General features: G+C 35.2%; 1 protein-coding gene across 1 annotated transcript; it reads right to left on the bottom strand.

Annotated features, from left to right (window-relative positions):
* Positions 1 to 18,777: 18,777 nt before the first annotated feature.
* On the bottom strand, positions 18,778 to 19,719 carry LOC100726285 (olfactory receptor 5M5). Its single transcript, XM_003469412.4, has one exon. It carries the CDS (start codon positions 19,714 to 19,716, stop codon positions 18,778 to 18,780), a length of 939 nt encoding a protein of 312 aa, XP_003469460.2. The 5' UTR covers positions 19,717 to 19,719.
* Between the last annotated feature and the right edge of the window lie 516 nt (positions 19,720 to 20,235).

The raw sequence follows: 20,235 nt of genomic DNA, 5'->3' as shown, positions 1-20,235 counted from the left end.
TTTTGTGCTTTCATTATTCAGTTGTTTGAACATTTTCATGCATATATCTTGAAATCTGAACAACTACTTTGAAGATAACAATATGCAATATATTAACCAGTGTTAAACCTCTATTATTTTGTTTTGAAATTCTGCATTATCATTTTTATTCGTTTTATGTTTTTACAATTAATACAACTTTCAGAAACCCAAAAATGTGAGATATGTCTTACCATTTTGCTTTACAGTTTCATAATTATTTAACCCAATACAAAATAACTGAAAGAAATTTCAGAAAAAGTTACTTCACCATTGATACTAAAGAAGAACACACAATAATTTTAGGTACTCTTATATTCTGTAACCTCATTGTTGGTTTATTTATTATCTACTGAAGCAAAGAATTATTAGTCTACAGAAATTAAGGCTGAAATTATGTAGTTTATAGGCTTCACCTAGTTTAGCTAAGATTGTACTTAACATGTGAAAGTCAACAGAATATTTTTGGTCATATCACTGGCAGAATGGTCAGATGTGTTAGCAAAGCAGTGCATAACTTCTGTGCACACAAGCATTTATTGGGGAACTACCATGCCTCTTCGAAGTATTTACCATATATGCAGAATATAAAAACTCAAAGTAAAACAAACTCAAAAGCCATAGCCCTACTTGTTCAGGAAATGATAAATTGAAAATATAATTTCTAAACACTTTTTAAAACCAGCTAATATTCAGGCTAGAAAGAGGCAAACACCAAAGGAGTGAGGATGCTCCTTTTTTCCATCCTCTATGTAAGAAACAAATTCTGGATGAATCAGGACAGTTTGGCGATGGTGCTGAGCCATCCAAGCACATGTCCTTTTTAGGTCAGCAATAAGTAGCAAGAAAGGCTGGCATGTCAGAGACACAGTTTAACAGATTGCTGTTGGTCACCCGTATTCTTTAACTGGACACCAGACCTGCCTTGTTCTCCATGCTGACTTGCGCTTCTCCTCCATAAAAGACTAACTGAGTTACTTACAGCTAAAAATCCTGACTACTTGACTGTCTCCACTGCCTATGATGTAGCTTTTCTCACAGCTGTCTTGTGAACTTGCCTCTTTTGCTTTTATCATTGCCAAAGAGATAAAATGGGGTAATTCCATTAAACTATTAGAAAACATATTCTACTGATATTTAAAACACAAACACAAAATTTTACATTATTATTAAGAGAAACTTAGAATATTAAAGAAAATTGTTGAGTGATAAATTTAAAATCCATGAAGTTCATGTACTATGATCCAGTTTAGTGCATTTTGGAATAATGCTAAATACTCTGGATTTAGACCTTTGAAATATTTCCTTTCTTTTCCTTATAGATTACCACAGCCCAATTAACTTGCTCAGTCAATGCTAGTCAGGAAAATCGCATGTTTGGAGTCAACTGTGTTGAAAAGGTGAACTCATTTTTGAGAAACAGTTAAAATTTATTATTTTAGTAAATTAACCCAATTCTAAAATGATTATGTTTAAGATTTAGAAGTGAATTAATTTTACATACTTCCTGAATCAAAGGAAAGTTTTCACTTGTCAGCCTTCTCTGACTATGAGGCTGTTTTAATTTTTAAAAATCCTTGGTAAGGGAAGGAAAAAATACCTCTGGAATATTTCTGTCTTTAAAGCGATTGTACTAATAAGTAGAACCCACCTTCTTAATTGCCCATCATCTCGGCCATAATCACTTATGATGTAATAAACAGGGTGGACAGAAGAGGACCTGTGCAGAACTATCAGGCTGATGGTTTGAGGAATAGGGATAAAAGCAGTAAAAAAACTTTAAATCATTTAAAAATTTTAAATTTTTAATTAAAAATTTTAAATCTGGCCGCAGATGAGATTCCTGTTTGTCTTGCATTTCTCTCATTCAGTAAGAGTACTTCCATACACACTCTGCTCCTCTAAGCCATATCTGAAAGAGAAAAGCTGGTGGTTGTTATTCAGAGTGCATGCAGCATCCTGATACCACAGTGGGGACATCATGACTAAGCCACAATACCAATCTAATTTGGAACCAGGCATGGGAGAATAGGATGGAGGAGCATGAATCTGATGCAACCTACTGACTTTTCATAAATGGAAGTTCCTCTGCTCACAGCCACCTTGTCTTTCTGCATTAGTCCTCCCTGCATTAGAACAGTGAGAAAGCATTTTTGGTGGATACTGAAAAATAGCAAGGTTCTGACTTCTAAAACAGTTACATTGAACCTTCCTAAAGCAAACTTTGTGTACACCTGGTTGTGAGAACCTGGATAGACAGTCTACAACTTTATGGAGATTGTTTACAAGTAGGATCATAGATAGATAGCTACAGTGTGGAGTGATGGAAGCAGGAGTCTTTCTGCCTGGGAGCTGGAGTGGGGGTGATTAGAAGGGTGAGTGATGGGCTGTTATAACTACACTGTATCCTGTTTCCTCTGGGTCCATTCTGAAGTCAGTACTCTATGATCCAAATGAGCATACAAAAATATTTTCAAAAACATGGCAAATTTCAGCAGTGGCAATAGGAGAATATGCATAATTTTTCATGGTTGAAAATTTAGAATTGGTTTTTTTTCATCCTCTTCCTCAAATTTTAATTAAGATGCAACGAAACCCTTGAATAATTAATTCTTACTAAACACCAATGGCTTTTAATTATGTGAAAAGTTATTGTTCAGTGTCATTTAATTCAACAACAACAAAATATTTCTTAATAGCTTATTTGGAAAAAGTGTAGATATTTACTTTCACTTTCCTCGGTACTAGAAAATAAGTATAATATGCCAATTAAAGCACAATTCTGGAAACAAATAGAAAATTACAACCATGCCACTGACTGTGTGACACTGTGCTTTTCTACTGAACAGCCATCTTTAACTCCCTCATTTGTTAAAGACAAATGACCAGTGGACCTATGACAGAGATTGTACTTACCATTTAATTTATTGCATGTGCATTTCTTGTAAAGATTTCTCAGTAAATCTTTGCAATTATTTTTATGATTGGCCATTTAAAATTTATAAGTTCAAGTGTACAGCTTTTCATGGTAATGGTCAGAGCTTCAGCTGTCTCTCTAGGATCAAGGAATGGTAAGATTGTTCATTTTAGCACTATGCCATTACTATTATGCCCATGTACAATGTGCTCTTGGAAAGTATGAGTTCTTGAAATGAGAAGACAGAGGTCAATCATTGTCATCATTATGTCTTGGGTGGTCAAGACATTTTCTGGGTCTTTACTGGATATACTGAGGATTAAGAAAGCCAAATATGGTAAGCCATTTAGGAATCACTCTCTAAAGGTTATTTAAAGATTTTTATTGTATGATTATGGACATTTAAAACCTTGTATTGTCATTTATTTAGTAGCTAACACTTGTGTTGCATAAATTTTGGAAACTTTATCTTTGTTTCTGAGTAGGACTTTAAAATCTTCACTAAGGCTACTGAAAGCTCAAAAAATGATAGAATTAATAGCAAGAAGTGATGGAAATGAAATAGACTTCAAATATGCTATTCACCTATGGTAACTGGTGACTAGTAAACATTTATAATCTGCTGGTAAATGAATGAAGAAATGAATATATGTGTGGATACACAATAAATTAGTATATATATGAAAGACAAAACAAACCTGAAGAAAAAAGTATAATTCTTTACAGAAAGAATGCCAAAACTTATCCAAATGCACTAAAATGAGATAATTTTAATAAGCCCAGAGGCTGAGTGGTTTATTGTTCAGTTAGATAGCAAGGTTAGAGGTGAGTTATCTAACCTTACAGTTACCTAGCCATAATTCAGCATGATGTCAGCTGCCATATAAATTATGTCTGGAGCCTCATCTCTGTCACTGGGGGGAGAACCACTAGTGTCTCCTGAGATCCACACCATGTTAGAACTTAGGATTCTGGGAAACCAAGCAACCAGCCTGCCTCCCTGTTAAGCAATGTGAACCTACTGGTGCACGGGCTTAGAGTCAAACATCCCACTTCCCCTGCCACCTTTTAGCAAATGGGAACCAGAGATCTGAGCATCTCTTTGGAGGCTGACCATATGCAATATAGCAAATAATGGGGATTTCCTTCTACCACCTTTTGAAGGCAAATATTTTTATTACTGTTTTGCTTTATTCTGATTAAAGGTACTGTTCTACTCAATATTGTGTTTTGATAAGTACTATAATGTTCTGTTCTTCATTTTATTTTGCCATACATGATTGAAAGAACAACTACTATTATGAAGATAATAAGATATACTGTGATACCTATTACTGTTATCCCGATAACCTGCTGTGAAGTTCTGTACCAATTTCACTACACTGTCTCAATTGGCTTTGTTCTGTCTTCTTGTTTTGTATTTTAGTACCTTTAAAATAAAAAAATAAGCTGGAACCTTTGCACAGAATTATAAAGTATCCCTATACTTTAAAAAGGAATAAATTGAGAAGGAATAAATTGTACAAGACTTTTTCAAAATTCTTAGAAGTTTATTTCAACATTTTTAGCTATGGCAGAAATGAAAATGAAAACTACACTCTAGCTCCACCTCACCAATTCAGAGTGGCTATCATCAAGGAAACACAGTAAATATGGTGAGAGTAGAGAAAAAGGTTACTTGGATGCTGCTGGTGCCAAAGTAAATTTGAGAAGCTGCTGTAGAATTCAGCTTGATAGTCACTCAGAAAACTCAAAGTAGGGCAATGTTTGATACAGCTGTGACCATTCCTTCTCTGCTGAGGTCAACATAGCTTAGAGATACCAGCAAATCCATGTGTGCTGTGGCATGATTCAAAGTAGCTAAGTCATGCCATTATCCTGGGTGACCATCAATTGATGAGTGGATAATGAAAATATAGAATATAGACACAAAGGATCCTCAGCAATGAAGAATGAAATCACATTTGTGGAAAAGAAAGTATAGCAGGAAATCCTCATTTTAAGTAAAAGAAGCAGAACTCAGAAAAACAAATGTTGCATATTTTCTTTTGTATATAGAAGAAGAGAGAGAAGAGAGAAAGAAAGAGAAAGAGAGAGGGGGAAGATTAAAGCAGAGGATGGAGTTAGACAAGGGGGAAGGAGAGAAAAAAGAAGGAATGCAGGTGTGAAGATGATCAGAGTATGCCATATGCAAATAAGCATTTACCAAATGAAATCCAGTATTCTGTGCAACTAATATACACTAAATAAAGGGAATAAGAGAAATACTTAAAACTCCTGTTTGCATGCTTGCATATACTCTAGGGAGACACATAATTTTCAAAAAGACAGAAAATTTTTTAAAAATTTCCTATTTTTATTTTAATATTGAAAAACTGAATTCCAAAAAAAGACATGATTTGTTACACTCAGAAATACATCACACCTTATTCTTACCTTGTGATGTTCTATCCTGTAACAGTCTAACATTCTCACCAACTGTATAGACCTTGAAAAGTTTTACTTATTTGTATGGAATTGTTTTTGAAGGAGATGGTGGTGATGTGTATTCTATTTCTTGATTTTAAAACTGGCTGTTTTGGAATTCATGTAAACTATCCCCGTTATATGAATATATAACATTGTTGGCATGGACTTTTTTTTTGCACTTTTACACCACAATTTAGGCAGTCTTTCCATTAGGTTGAGTGAGGGTGCTTACACTCCTTCATCGATACCTAGGTTCTCTGTGAAGGATGCATTTATGTTTGATGACCTAGCATACGTTTTAGCTTAGCCCTTTGTTTCCATCTGTCTCTGTATTAGTGCACTCATGCTGTAAAGATATCTGTATAATCCCCAGGCAGGCTCATCCTTTCATCCATATTGATGTGGGAGGCAGTGTTTTTCCATGAATTTCTTCTTCTTTCTGTATCTTAACTGTAATGTATGTAAAGTCATTAGGATGAAAGGCTGTAATTATGCCTTATATTAAAAACTCATTTTAAAGTTCTTGATCTAGGATTATTCCATACTAATACAATGTGTGATTCTCACTGCTTACAAGGATAAGTCAAGAGGGCCACAAGTTCCAGGACAACCTGCCTAACTCAGCAAAAGCTTGTCTTAAAATCTACAGAACTAAAAAGAAAGAAAGAAAGAAAGAAAGAAAGAAAGAAAGAAAGAAAGAAAGAAAGAAAGAAAGTTGGGGATGCAATTCAGTGCATGTGTTGGATTCAATCCTCAGTATTGCATAAGGTTAAAAATTGAAAAAAAAAGGAAACTAACATGAAGCAATGAAATTTAAAAATGAAAAAATAGAAAAACTAAGATTCCAGAATTAATGGAAAATTTTTGAAAGTCTACTTCAAGAAGAAGAAAAATAACCTTCCTCCACAAATGATCTGAAATAATAAAATTATGAAAATACATATATGTGTATCCAAAAACATTGTTAGTATAAAAACAATAATATGATGCATAGAAAAAACCCTGGAGCTAAAACAAATGAGGATAAAATTAAAAAAGAAATCTTCCCAAGAAAAATCATAAACCTCCACCGATACAATCAAAATTAAAATGTGCTTTAAACACAAGGTACTTTTTAAAGTGTTATGCTTATTCATTTTAGATATTCAGTACACAATATAATACTGTGAGCAACAAATTTAACTAGAACAGTAGCACATCAACTTCAAACCAGTATAGAAAAATCTTGAAAATAAAACTCAAAGTCTGTGCAAGACTGAAGAAAAATAAAATGTTGGAAAAGACAATTACAGTACAAGATAACTCCAAATATATCAATGATAACAGCAAATGAATGACAAGATTTTCAAAATGGATATAAAATTAAGCCTCAAATAAGATATTTTCAAAGTATGCATCTGAAAAATAAAGACACTGAAAGGTTAAAAATAGAATAATAATTACTAGTAGACACTATTTCTCAAAATAAACCTTGCTTGATACTATTACTATCAAGGAAAAAAAGATATTTAGGCCAAACTATTATTGGGAATAGAACAGATTGATGTGCTTTAAAATATTTAATTCATCACATATGCTTGAATTTTAAATGCATTTTAAAAAGATCTTCACATATATCATGCAAATAATATAGCATTAGAAGATTTTAGCAATAATTTGTTAATACTTAAGCAATGTTTTGAAAGTGGGAAAGGACAACACATGCAAAGAGGGAGGAGAAAAGCAGAATGTTATGTGTACATCCCAAATTCCCATGACCAGTGTAAACACACCTGCAGGGGAACAGTGTTGATTTTAAATTATAGGCAAACAATGAGGAAGGAGCTGATATAGGAGTTAGTACTTTAGCGGGCAGTGAATAATCGTGGGCAATCAGATGATAAGCGATTGAAAAGTTGGATTTTTAAGGAAGACTGAGGGAAAAAGATAATAAAAATGACACTTGCTCTGCTCTGTGGGTCAAGAGGATATTAAACATAACCACCTACAGTGAGCCCTGCAGGAGAACAAAGACCAGCAGAGGGGAATATTAAAGAGAAACTGGCAGACATGGCAGGCTTTGCTGATAACAGACTATGGGTTTCAGATGACCAGATCTGTGCTCTCAAGAAGGAGAGAAGAGAAAGAGACCACGGAGAGAGCCCCCCATGGAGAGCAGATTTTAGAGTGGTGGTAACAGTGAGAGGAGACCAGGTCTTGTTAGACCGAGTATCACTCAGGAGTCATGGTACCCTGAGATTTGTCTTAGTGTTAGACAGGAATGGGCATCCTCTGTAACACTGTATAGAGCTTCTCCCATTCAGTGGCCCCAGCTCGCCTCAGACTCATTTGTGTGGAAACACTTCCTTATCCATAAACATGATTATTTCTTGCTACACTCAGCCCATGAGTAACTCCCTCTTCCAGGATCTGCATGATATTATCGACTTAATCTCTAAAAAGATTTGAAAGATTCCTTGGGTCTCAGTGGACCTAAAGACAGACACTTAAGAGGAAAACTCAATCACACTGTTTAAATTTTGAATTTATGGACATGGATGAACAGAGGCAACAATTCCAAGATAGCTCATTGACTGCTGCTGAGAAACAAGAAATTCTCAGAACAAACATTCTGATATGGGCAGTAGCCCTGATGGTGAACTAGGAATGATTCTGTGACTACTTGTGTAGTTTGGAAAACTAGGAGTCAGAATATTTTTCATCACTTAACTCTTAAAAGTACTTGACACAATTTGGATATGATTAGATTTAAATTCTAAATTTCTGGCTCAACTTTTTTTTAAAATGACTTTTTAAAAAAGATTTTCCTGGAATATTAAGATTCCTTGTGATGTAACAAAATTAAGACACTGACTTAATATAACACCTCCCTGTAAAGCGCAAGGTCCTGGGTTCAGTTCTTGGCTCAAAAGAGTAAAAATTGAGACACTGGAAGATAACAAAGAAAGTTATGAAGTAGTACAAGCAAAAAAGACTCCATAGATCTTTTCGCCCAAGCCTCTTAGCTCCACATACTGAAGCAAAGGACAGATTTTCCACATATTTAGTGGTCACAACAATAAACCTGTCTGAGCATTTACTTGAGTTCTTAGAGGTCAGCAAGCTTTTGAACAATTAAGATACAGTATAATCTTGAATATTTTTCAATTTGCATGTTGATGAAAGTAGACATCAATATGCTAAGCAAATAGAAAATTTAAAAAAGAATAGCATTGTGCTACAGGATATTGTGAAACCAATTGCTGAAGCATTCATAGTCCAGAATTAAAGCAGACTATTTCAGTAACACTGGAAGTTCTGCAAAGTGACACAGTGAGCTCATCCACTTTACAGATTTTCTTTCATACATTGCCTGTGTAAATCTGCTCCCCTCAGACTACCTATTTGGATACAGAATGATCTAAAAAGTAGGTAGTATGATGAAGAATATGTGTATGTGTCAAGATAATGAAAGTTAATGTTCAAATGCATGTCTATTTCTACCTGTAAAAATAAGTGGTTCTTGATGACTATGAGGGTCAAATTTGGACTGGTATTGGTGGATTTATATCTGCTTTATTGACATTTGTATTTATCTAAGGAGATTCTCCCATGGAACACAAGGAAGTAATTGAAAGGAGAACCCCAGGAGAGATCATACTCAGAGGGTTACATGTTAATTAGCCTGAATATATTTCATTCAATCAAGATAATAGAAAAATCCATATTCATGAAATTCAAACCACCAGTCTGTCATGAATACCAGTATAATGCTTTAGACAATACTAAAAAACAAAATCCAAAATATTCTGGCAACATTCAAATTCTCATGAAACTGTCTCAAGCTTTGAACTGAGATTAGTATGTCTTTTATGAGAGCTATGGTGTATTTCTATTGTTCTACAATAAGTTCAGTATAAAATGAAATGCTGTTTAAGCTGCATTAAAAGAGTAGCCAGACATCATGGCAAGCACCTGTAATTTCCAGTTCAAGTCCAGCCTGAGCTACAAAATGAGCTCAGGACCAGCCTGAACTATGCAGTGGCAACCTGCTTCAAACAAGAAAGAAAGAAAGAAAGAAAGAAAGAAAGAAAGAAAGAAAGAAAGAAAGAAAGAAAGAACTAAGAAACAAAAGTAAATTCTTCCACTACAATTATTTTGTGGATATAATAAATGAAATACAATTTATTGCTTTTTGGTAAGTTTCTCTCTTTGGGAATCTTTCCTCAAATTATAACCAAAATGAAACTCTGAGTATATTTGTCTGAATCTATGCTCAAGGAAAGGTAATTTGTAAACATTTAATATTCACAATGATTCCATGAGACCTCACTAATCCTGTTTTACTTCTGAATATGCTCACACTGAGAGGTGGCTTCTCAAAGCTTACCCAACTAACCAAATAAAATGAAACAATTACTAAAACTGGGCTCAATCCCAGGTTTGAATAACTACAAAGCCAAATCTTTCTGTCTCAGTGTAAGGAGAGTGTTGTGCTAAGACCGGAAGATGAAGACTGTCAGTATCTTAACAAGTCATGAGGATCTTGGGATAAATGTCCACAAGAAAGCAAGGTACAGGGATATTCTTCTTTCAGGATTGGAGAGATCCTGATTTTCATAAATGGCTATTTGTTGAATTTTATCCCATAGCTTCCCAGCTAGAGCACCAGTAAGTTCAGCAGAATGAATAGTAGGAAAAAACCATTAATTGTTCCATAAAATTATCTCTGTTAAGTCAGAATAATAAAAAAATCATTGATTCATCAAATTATTAATTGTCTTGTTCTGCCTGTTCTGAGGATCTTGTCACATTTTAGGTTATGGGAACTGAAGTGGAGACACACAGGCCAAGTGTATGGGGCTCTCTATCCTGCCAACCTCGCAGCACCATCAACCCATAAGTAGTTGGCAATGCCTCTCAACTTCTATGCTCTGTTTCACCTACTCAGTAGTTTTTTGTGGTGTTTTGTCACAGGAATGGAAAGCTGATCAACACAGTTAACACACCCAGCAAATCTGAAAGCTGAGGCAAGAGGATCACAAGTCATAGGATCCCAGCCCAGTCAGCTCAGTGAGATTCTGTGTAGAATAAAACTACTAGAGCTGGCGGGTACAGTTGCTTAACATACAAGAACTCTGGCTTGGCATCAAACACTGTGAAAGAGAGAAAGCAAAAAAAAAAAAATCAAGCAAGCAAGAAACAAAGTATTTATTAGCTATGAAATGCAAATTATGTAAAGAGAGAATCAGAATCATAACATTAAAGTATTACTATAGTGATATTTACATTCATAAAATTAATCATATTATTTTTCAGGTACTTCTCATAATGCATCCACAGTAATTGTAATAGTGCAGGTTGGTTTAAGTAAAATTTCAGAGAAAACTCTATTATGAACACAAAGAGAAGCAGGTGATGTGGGGCACAGATCCCCATGGCAGGATGCTAGCACTTTACCTTGAGTAACAGAGAATGAATATAGCATGTGTATATTTGAAAAAGTAATAAGCAGAAATATAGTCATAACTTGAAATAAGTTAATTTCCAAAGGAAATGATAAAAGGTTAATATTATGAGATGATGAGTAAAAGGAAACAGAAATGTCTATAAACATGTAATATTATTTGATATTTAAAACTATACAAATGTTTATTTATTAGAAGCATAGGTAAAAATAGAAGAACACAGAAAGTATCTCAAATATGATTTCTCTGTGTGTGTGTGGTACTGGGGATAGAAACAAAGCTTTTCAAATAGAACTAAATCTCCAATTCCAAGTATGTTTTAGTCACTTTTAACTCATCACTGAGACAAAATACCTGATGGCCAAATTTGGGAAAGGAAAGGTTTATTTCTTACAATTTTTGGAGGTTTCAGTCCATACTCAGTTGGCTCCAAGGCAGGGTGGCATGGCAGGGCTACAGTTTGTGGCCACTGCAAACAACAAGGAGGAAAGAGGTAGAAAGAGAGTGAGACACACCTTCTTCCTGCCATTACATCACATTCTGGCTCCACCCCTATGTAGGTGTAGCACTGCCACCATCAATCCAAGCACTATATAATGAATGAATCACAGAGGCATAATGTAAATGCATGAGGCCTGGGGGCCACCGACATAAACCATGACAATGTATTTACTTACTAATTTGTTCATTGTTGAGACAAGCCCTTGATCACTTATCTTTGCTAGATTTGAACTTTCAGTCCTCCAACCTCACTTCCCAGAGTGCTGGGATTCTTGGAGTGCATGACCATGCATGAGTAAAGGTAAGGTTGTTGGAGGAGTGTGGTGCTCATTGTTTATGCAATGTACTATAGGGGCTGGACCTTTGTGTGTAATACACTCTGTGCCTCTCAAGAGATTATGATGTGAAAATCACAAAACTCAGTATAACATAAGGACAGATAAAAGCCAAAATTATCCCTCAGTTTCCCCATTTTCAAGAGGAATGGACTGAAAACTGTTTTTCCATGACTTCTGACTGTCAGCCACCATCTGAAATAGGCTGGCCACTATGGAAAAGAAAAGGAGGCCAGCAAGTGGTGTGTTTTCATAAGCAATCTAATGCTCACTGCAGAAGTAACATGAATGGAACAAAATCTAGTTTACAAAAAAAAAGGACATTTCTTCCAATTTATCCCAAGTGCAAAGTTGCCTTGTGCATAAAATGCAAAATAATAATAATAATAATAATAATAATAAAGCAATGAAGAAAAACTTCAACCATGTAAACCTATAAAAAATTTCCTTTCCTGATAACATTTATTTTTCCAAGGTACACAGATTTTTTAAAAATCCCTCAGTTTCTTTGCTTAAGGACACCCAAAGATAAATTTAAAATGTATGTTAATTCGTTATTTGTAAGATATAAACACAGTGTGTCTTATTACTCAATGAATAGCTGCTATTTTGGAAGAAAATAGAAGAAAAGATAAATACTTGTAAAATTGAACAATTACATATCTTGCAAAAAGGGCTCAGAAAGTCTCATGTTCTTCCAGTCCATTAGTCTTCTTTAAATAATCTGAATTTTTCAGAGCATCAGTCTTAAATTATTGTGCAGAAGTAACTAATGTTAGCACAGTAACTTACAACTGTGAAATCTGAGCTAGCAAAAGAAAATGATCGCCTACACCAGAATGTAATTTGACCAAGTAGACCAGAAGCCCACACTATCCCATACCACAGGCACAAGCTTGCACTTCAAGGGCAGACCATGACTTTACAGCTGAGCTCTTGGAAATAAAACAAAAGGCAAGTGCTGAGAAAAATCAATGGTGACAATAACTTTGTTTTTCTTGGTTTGTTCTCAAGCTACATTTGTTTCAGTGAAATGGCAGGTTCTGGACAAGAGAAATTTTATCTGCCTGTTTGTAACACAGACTTCCCTCAACTTCACTGGTTGGCTTCCTACTGGCTGTAATGGTGACATAGTATTGAGCCCTCCTGAATCATAAAAATGAGGAAAACTTTTTACAAATGGCATAATAATTAGGCTTAATGACCTGGACTTTCTACTGCCAATCTTGGAGGACCCAAATTGCCATGCCAGCTTACAATATAGGAATTGAAATACAGTTCTAACTTGTTTCAGCATCAGTTACTTTGTTTTGCTTTCAGAAGAACTTAGTTCTTCTGATAGTAGTATCCATTATCTACTGATATTAATGCCTTAGGATCAGTATCCCAAGGTTGCTACTAGAATGATTGCTCGGTACAATGAAACTATACAAAATGACAACCACTTATTAGAATTTAGGGGTTATGCAAAAACTGCACCATGACTTAAAACATGTTAACAATCGGATAACACTAGTGTCTACCTCTTGGAGCACTTTAAAATTTCCCTGTACCTTCTTTCCATTCATCTCACTGCACATAGAATTCTAAAATGTTTACTAACACAGTCACGAAATTTTCCAATTCTGTGGATGTAAGATAAATCATCTGGGTTGCAAAATTTAAAATTAAAACACAAGACAAATATACTCTTTAAATCCATCACCTGGCCTCAAACTAGGGAGAATTTCTTCACGGAAATTTTATTTTATTGAATCTTCAAGTTTATAACACCTCTATGATTTCTCTTATGTCTATTCCCTTCTTGTTTCTTATGTCCACTTTCCTTTATTTTGCTGAAATGAGTCCAAAGGTATCTATTTTTTGCTCTATTATTCTGTCACCTAATTTTTACCAGTTCCTAATCTCAGACTCAGCTCTAACTCAATATTTATATGTAAACACATTAAACTATTTTACAAAAGTAAAGGCTTTGAGTATAACAGTAGTCATCACCTTTAGAAAGATAGCAATCCCCTCTCACACACCCTTTTTCTGCTTCACCCATATCCTTCCTTCTCTCCTTTTTATTATATATGCAAATCTCCTGACTCTGAATACTGTCTGTATACAGACGGACATAATACACATATATAAACATTCATGAGTAGATGCACAGACACAGATATTTGCTATAATTTAAATTGTCCTTGTGCTCACGCATATATATTTAAGACAATACTAGGGTACCTATCTTTTCCTCTTTCCCTACTATAGAACTCCAGATCATCACCTTTCTGTGTATGCATATAATATCCTCAAATCCCACATTCATTTAAAATTATCTACCAAGATATGTTGGTACTGTCCAAGACTTGAACATTTTGTTCTCAAGTGTTTCTAGTAACCTCAATTGTAATAGTTGTTTCACAAAATTAATTCAAAAATTTAGAACTTGGTAAATTTGACTTAAAAGTTGTACCTAAGCCAGCAATTTTATTTCTATAATTATAGACAAAAATTATCAAATTTTTGTGAATATTAGTATTTTCTACCTGAAAATATTGCTTCAAGGTTTTCCTTGGGGATTAAGTTAATATGTATATGAAGATCTAACAGTGTATGAAACATGTATATACATCACAATTTCAGTTTCTTCTTCCTCTTTAATCTTTAGAACAAGCGCAAATTGCAAGATTTTCAACATTGGTCCTATGCACACAGTCAACAGAGCCCTTTCTGTGCAATCATTCAACTATTTATAATTACACAACCATCCGTATCACGTGTTTGGATTCCAATTCTAAATGACAACATTTTAGCTAGTTCTAATACATACAAAAAATATAGGTAGTTCTGCCAAAAAGATAAAGTGAACAACCTAAAAAAGAAGGGAGAAATTATGTGCCTTCAAAATAATGAGGGAAAACTAATTTACTTATGTTTATAAGTTTGACTGCTTTTCTGATTGCATTTTTAAAATGAAGATGATGTCATCGGTTCCACAAATTAAATATTCTCTGAAGGCAAGTCAGACACTATTAGCATGGGAATTAGAAATGATTTGAGTGTCACTTCTTCTAACAGTTTTCTTTGTACCATGGCAGATATGCTCACCAGCATCTTTAAGCCTTAAGGCCAGAAATCCAGAATTTATTCCAAAATTCATTCTTCATATATGGTTTTTCTCAAACCATTCTGTTGTCATCCTGTTTTTGCAAGGGTTCTTCAAAGAAATAAATCCCACAGGAGCCTATGTATATATAGTGTATTATATGTAATATATTGCATATACATTATATGTATTACGTATATATTGAACATACTATAAATACTATTGTCATGAGAATTGATATATTCAGTGAAGCCCAGAGTGCCATGGGTTGCTGGTAACTGAAAACCGAAAACAGGAAACACCCATGGTATAGCTCAGCCTGAGTCTGAAGGCAAAAAAACGAGGGCAGCCTTGTTCGGATGTGAGCGCAGAGCTGTGAGAACCACCAGCACCAACATCCAATGGCACGGGATGACGCTTCCCCGCCTGCAGGGGGAGCCACGCTGCCTTCCTTTCTGTGCTCTCTGCTACGCAGGCTTTCCGCATGCAAGGGCCTGCTGACCCTCTAGATAGGAAGTCTCTGTGGTCACTGTCCCCACTCAAATGTTCATCTCTTCCAGAGAATCATTTAGAGGCATACCTAGGAATGATGTTTACCTGAGCTCTCTCATAGCAGACTTCGATAAAGGAATTTTTTGTTAGTAAAGAAATAATATCATAAATTTTAGATAAAATTCTGGGTTCACTAAAATAATTTATTGAAGAAAAAATAGTGCACGCCTACTTAATCTATGTCTGTCCCAGTACCAGGTGATTTACAGGTGGTCTCAACATGCTGATGCCTTTCTTCCAGGTGCTCTGTTAATTCAGCAAAGTACTTGATGCAACTTCTTATTTAAACTGATGCACTGGAAAGTGTATCTATCAGTTTACTATTTCTTGAATCAGCCATAAATGTCAAGAGCATTTTGTTCACTTGTATTTACTTCTGAAAAGCACTGATGCCTTATGACAGATAATATATTTCCTCAGAGTCATTAGTTGGTCTAAGATAATTTTCTTACCTCTCCTATTGTGGAAGTACTTGTTCCTTTTGTCCATGAATATTTGTTAGGTATTTTACCTTGCACTGATTACTGAACCTTTATCTTGTGTTGCACAAGCTGTAAAAATCAGGCATGGATGAAGCGATTAAAAAACCAGAAGAATAAAAGGGCTGGTTTTGCAAAACTAAATATGCATGGAGTGATTAAATAAAATGTATCAAAGTATGCATTTTACCAGGATTTCATAAACAAATACATAAATTTCAAACGATAGCTCTGTTTATGACCCTTAACAATTTATGAGCAATCTGATTTCCAAATGAAAATATTTAAATAATAATGTAAAATTGAAATAATTAAATGGAATGCTGTAGAATGAGTGCATCAGAAAACGTAACCATGTGGAAAGTATTTAGCCGAAAAATCAGCTCCATGGTAGAAAGACAGTTTTGAAATAAAACTGAGGAAAAGCATGCCTATTGTGAAGAGGGGCTAGTTACACTCTGAGGCTTTTCCTTTCTGCCACATCTACATCTGTGTCCGCAGAGTGGTGACAAAACTGCTCTAATTTTCTCCTCTCTATTCTGAAGTGACATTGTACTGGAAGATGTGGGTGAGCCAGGGAGAGTGCATGCTGAATGGACAAGCTGCCATCTTGCACAATCATAGGGCTGGTTTCAGTTTACTCACCTTGTTGATTTTCTTCTGTTGATTAGCATTTTTGAATTCTTGCATTATAGTACACAACAGCCTGGAAGGCTTCTCCCCCCAGTTTTACAATCCTTACAAAGCTATATCTGTTACGTTGTCATATTCTGTTTTACTTTTTATCTTAGTTACTTTTCTTTCATTACTGAGACAAAATAGTGGACTCCCAAAATTAAAGAAGAAAAGATTTATTTAGCTCACAGTGTGTGGAAGTTTCAGTCCATAATCAGCTGGCTCCAAGGCAGGGTGGCATGTAACAGGACAACAGCTCAAGGTGGCAGAATACAGCAAAAGCCACAAGAGCAAAAGAGGATGTGGAGAGCAAGCCTCTTTTCCTCCCTTGTATTGTATGCAGGCTATTTGCACACACTATCTCTGAGCCTTCCTCTTGCACAAGATGAGGTTGTTTACAAATTAAGGACCCTGCTGCCTGCTGAGTCCCTTAGTTAAACTTCTAAACTTCTCAACTTGTCACTAGGTATCAACAATTGTACCTTTTAACCATAAAATTAAAAAAAGATACAAAAAAACAGTATTAGTGTAGAACTCCTGCTAGAAATAATATATAATTCATGGAGGTAACTCAGACAATCTTTGTCAATTTCTTTTATATTATGCAACTTCAAAATAATCAGAAAAATTATAATAAATACCAAATGACAATATAAATAAGGGATGTGGAAAGAAATATACTTATGTCTTTAAAATTAGCTTATCTTTCTTTATAGCTGAGTAATACTCTATGGTATAAAAATATCACTTTTTTTATCTGTTCCGTGATTGATAGGCCTTTGGATTGTTTCCAAGATTTACCTTCTACAGAAATATGCTGTTATAAAATGGGTACACATAATTTGCTGTGGTGTGGTGTTTTCAATATCAGAAACAATATGTTGAATTCTGGAATTAGATACATAATAACTACTCCAGGCAAGAAAAAGTGGTGGGTAAATTTGAACTGTGATACAAAGCAAATCACTGAGCTCTGTGAAAAATAGTTCAGTGTACACGTACACATCTATATACATACAATTTCGTTCCTTCTTCCTTTTCTCCTTTCTCTTATGCCAGTTGTTCTTTCTTTTTAAGCACTTTCTTACCCTTTCATTATCACAATATCTATTGTACAATTTGGATCTTGTTACTCTTTCAGGTTTTTACACTTGGGAGGTGATACTTACCCATGAGTTTGCTTTATTTCACTTATCAGCAAGGTTTCAAATTACATCCGTTTACTTTAAAAGCCTCAAGTTTATCTTTCTTTATAGCTGAGTAATACTCCATTGTATAAAAATATCACTTTTTTTTTTATCTGTTCCACGATTGATAAGCCTTTGGATTGTTTCCAAGATTTAGCTTTTACAGAAATGTGCTGTTATAAAATGGGTACACATAATTTGCTGTGGTATGGTGTTTCAATTCTCCTGGGAAAATACCCAGAAGGGGAATAGCTAGATGGAATGGGACCTCCAGTTCTAGTTTTTTGAGAACTCTCCACACTGATTCCCAGAGTGGTTCTGCCAGTCCACATTCCCATCAATAGAGAACAAGGGTTCCTTTCTCCCCATACCCCCTGCAGCATTTGTTATTTGTTGATTTCTTGATGGCAGCCATTCTTTCTAGAGTGTCAAGGTAGATAACTATATTACTAATCTCTGTAAGTTCATCAAAAAAGAACAATTTGTGCTGTCACTGTTTGATTAATCATTTTTATGCCTAAATCTTATATTCTGAACAACTGCTTCTAAGGTAAAAGTATACAATATATTAACTAGTGTTAATTTCCTACTACTTCTTGAAATGCTGTATCCCTCTATCCTTTTTTATTTTATTTTTAAAATATAGCATTATTTTCTATTAAGAATCAGGTAGTGACAGCACGCATTTCAAAAGTTCTGCATACATATGTACATATATAACTACATAAATCTTTTTTGATATACAAAGTTTTTTTCTGAAAACTTGAAAAAATGATAATAAAGTCACTATGAGGTAATACTGTAAGATAAGAGGTGTGGAAAGAAATATCTTACTCTTATATTGCAAGATTCTCTAAAGATTTCAGTATAAATCTGTGTAATGATTATTTACCATATTGATATACATAGCTTTTCACCCTTCATAACAAACATGACATTCAGGTTTCATATGTAATTATAAAATATTTGTACCTGTGCATTTTATGTTTTATTGTTATAGATTTCCATCATGAATATAAATTAACTTTACACCAAATTGTATTAAGTTGCATAAAGTTCTCATAAATAAATCTTTAATTCATAAAGAAAGGTACTCATTGATTTTATTTGGAAAGAACATTCCTTCTGACCAGTTTTTGAAAAGCTTGCTTCACATCCTTGTTCCTTAGACTATAAATGATGGGGTTCACCATGGGGCTTACAAAGGTGTAGAACACAGCAATGATTTTGGACTGCTCCACTGACTTGTCTGTGGGAGGTCTAACATACATGCAGAACAGGGTCCCATAAAACACAGTCACTGTCACCAGGTGAGACCCACAGGTGGAGAAGGCTTTGCGCCTGCCCTCAGCAGAACGCATCCTAAGGATGGTCGTGAGAATGAAGAGATAGGAGATGATGATGATGAGGAGGGAGTTGGAAAGGTTGAATCCTGCTACAACAAACATAGAAGTTTCTTTAATGAAAGTGGCTGAGCAGGAGAGGCGGATGAGGGGAGGGTCAGCACAATAGAAGTGGTTGATGATGTTGGAGCCACAGAAGTTCAAGCGATATGTCCATATAGTTTCCATTAGACCACTGAGAAACCCGTAAACATAGGGGCCAGCAATGAGGCGAACACACACTCCTTTTGACATCTTGCTGCTGTAAAGCAAAGGGCTACAGATGGCCATGTACCTGTCATAGGCCATCACTGCTAGCATATAGTATTCAGTGATCACCATGGCAATGAAAAAATAGCACTGCACTAAGCAAGCAGCATAGGAAATGGTTTTCTTCTCCGATAAGAAGTTCACCAGCATCTTGGGAGTGACATTCGTGGAATAGCACAGATCCAAGCAGGACAAACTGGCAAGAAAGAAGTACATGGGCTTGTGGAGGTGGGAATCTACCCAGATAAGGACCATCATCCCAAGGTTCCCCCCAACGGTGATCAAGTAGATCGCCAGGAACAGCACAAAGAGAATGGGCTGAAGCTCTGGAAGATCTGTGAGTCCTAAGAGGATAAATTCTGTTACCAAGGTGGAATTTCCTGTGATCATTTTCTTAGGCACCAGTCACTTAAGTGACTTAAAATGGATTAAGAAGGTGACTCAGAAGTCTAACAGTGTCTTTTCCTTTTCTCTAATTCTCTGTCTCTCTCTGTATCTTCAATTCTTGTTCACCATCTCACTATCATGAAAGAGTCAGAGAAGAGTGAGGCAGGTTGTCTAAGAAGGTCGTGGTCTCAGAGAACTTAGTGTACAGTGTTCAGATGATTCTAAAGGGAGTGGCACAGGATTAAGACAGGTGCCCACGTGTAATCCTGGATCAGTGTTAACAGGTATTTGGAAAACATTTTTGTAGTTACTAATAATGGGTGCATATTTACAAGCTTCATCTTTGAGAATTTACCCATGTAGTTGCTGACTTAGCCCAGAATCAGAGAGCCTGAAAGAATTTCTCTTGGGTCTGTTTTATTGCTATTTCCGTGACCCCTGGAAGCACGTCATTTCTATGAGAGCAGAACAGAGATTCTCAATTCTGGAGTAACAGAGATTTCTTATATTGAATTGTATTGT

Source organism: Cavia porcellus, unplaced genomic scaffold (genome assembly GCF_034190915.1).
Source record: "Cavia porcellus strain 051 isolate PalLab524CR breed Dunkin Hartley unplaced genomic scaffold, mCavPor4.1 scaffold_5, whole genome shotgun sequence".
NCBI lineage: Eukaryota > Metazoa > Chordata > Mammalia > Rodentia > Caviidae > Cavia > Cavia porcellus.
Note: the sequence above shows the minus strand (reverse complement) of the source record. Positions and strands in the feature narration are given on the sequence as shown.

Bases quoted from the DNA above. Each gene is read 5' to 3' on its own strand.
- LOC100726285 (XM_003469412.4), bottom strand. From the start codon at position 19,716: ATGATCACAGGAAATTCCACCTTGGTAACAGAATTTATCCTCTTAGGA.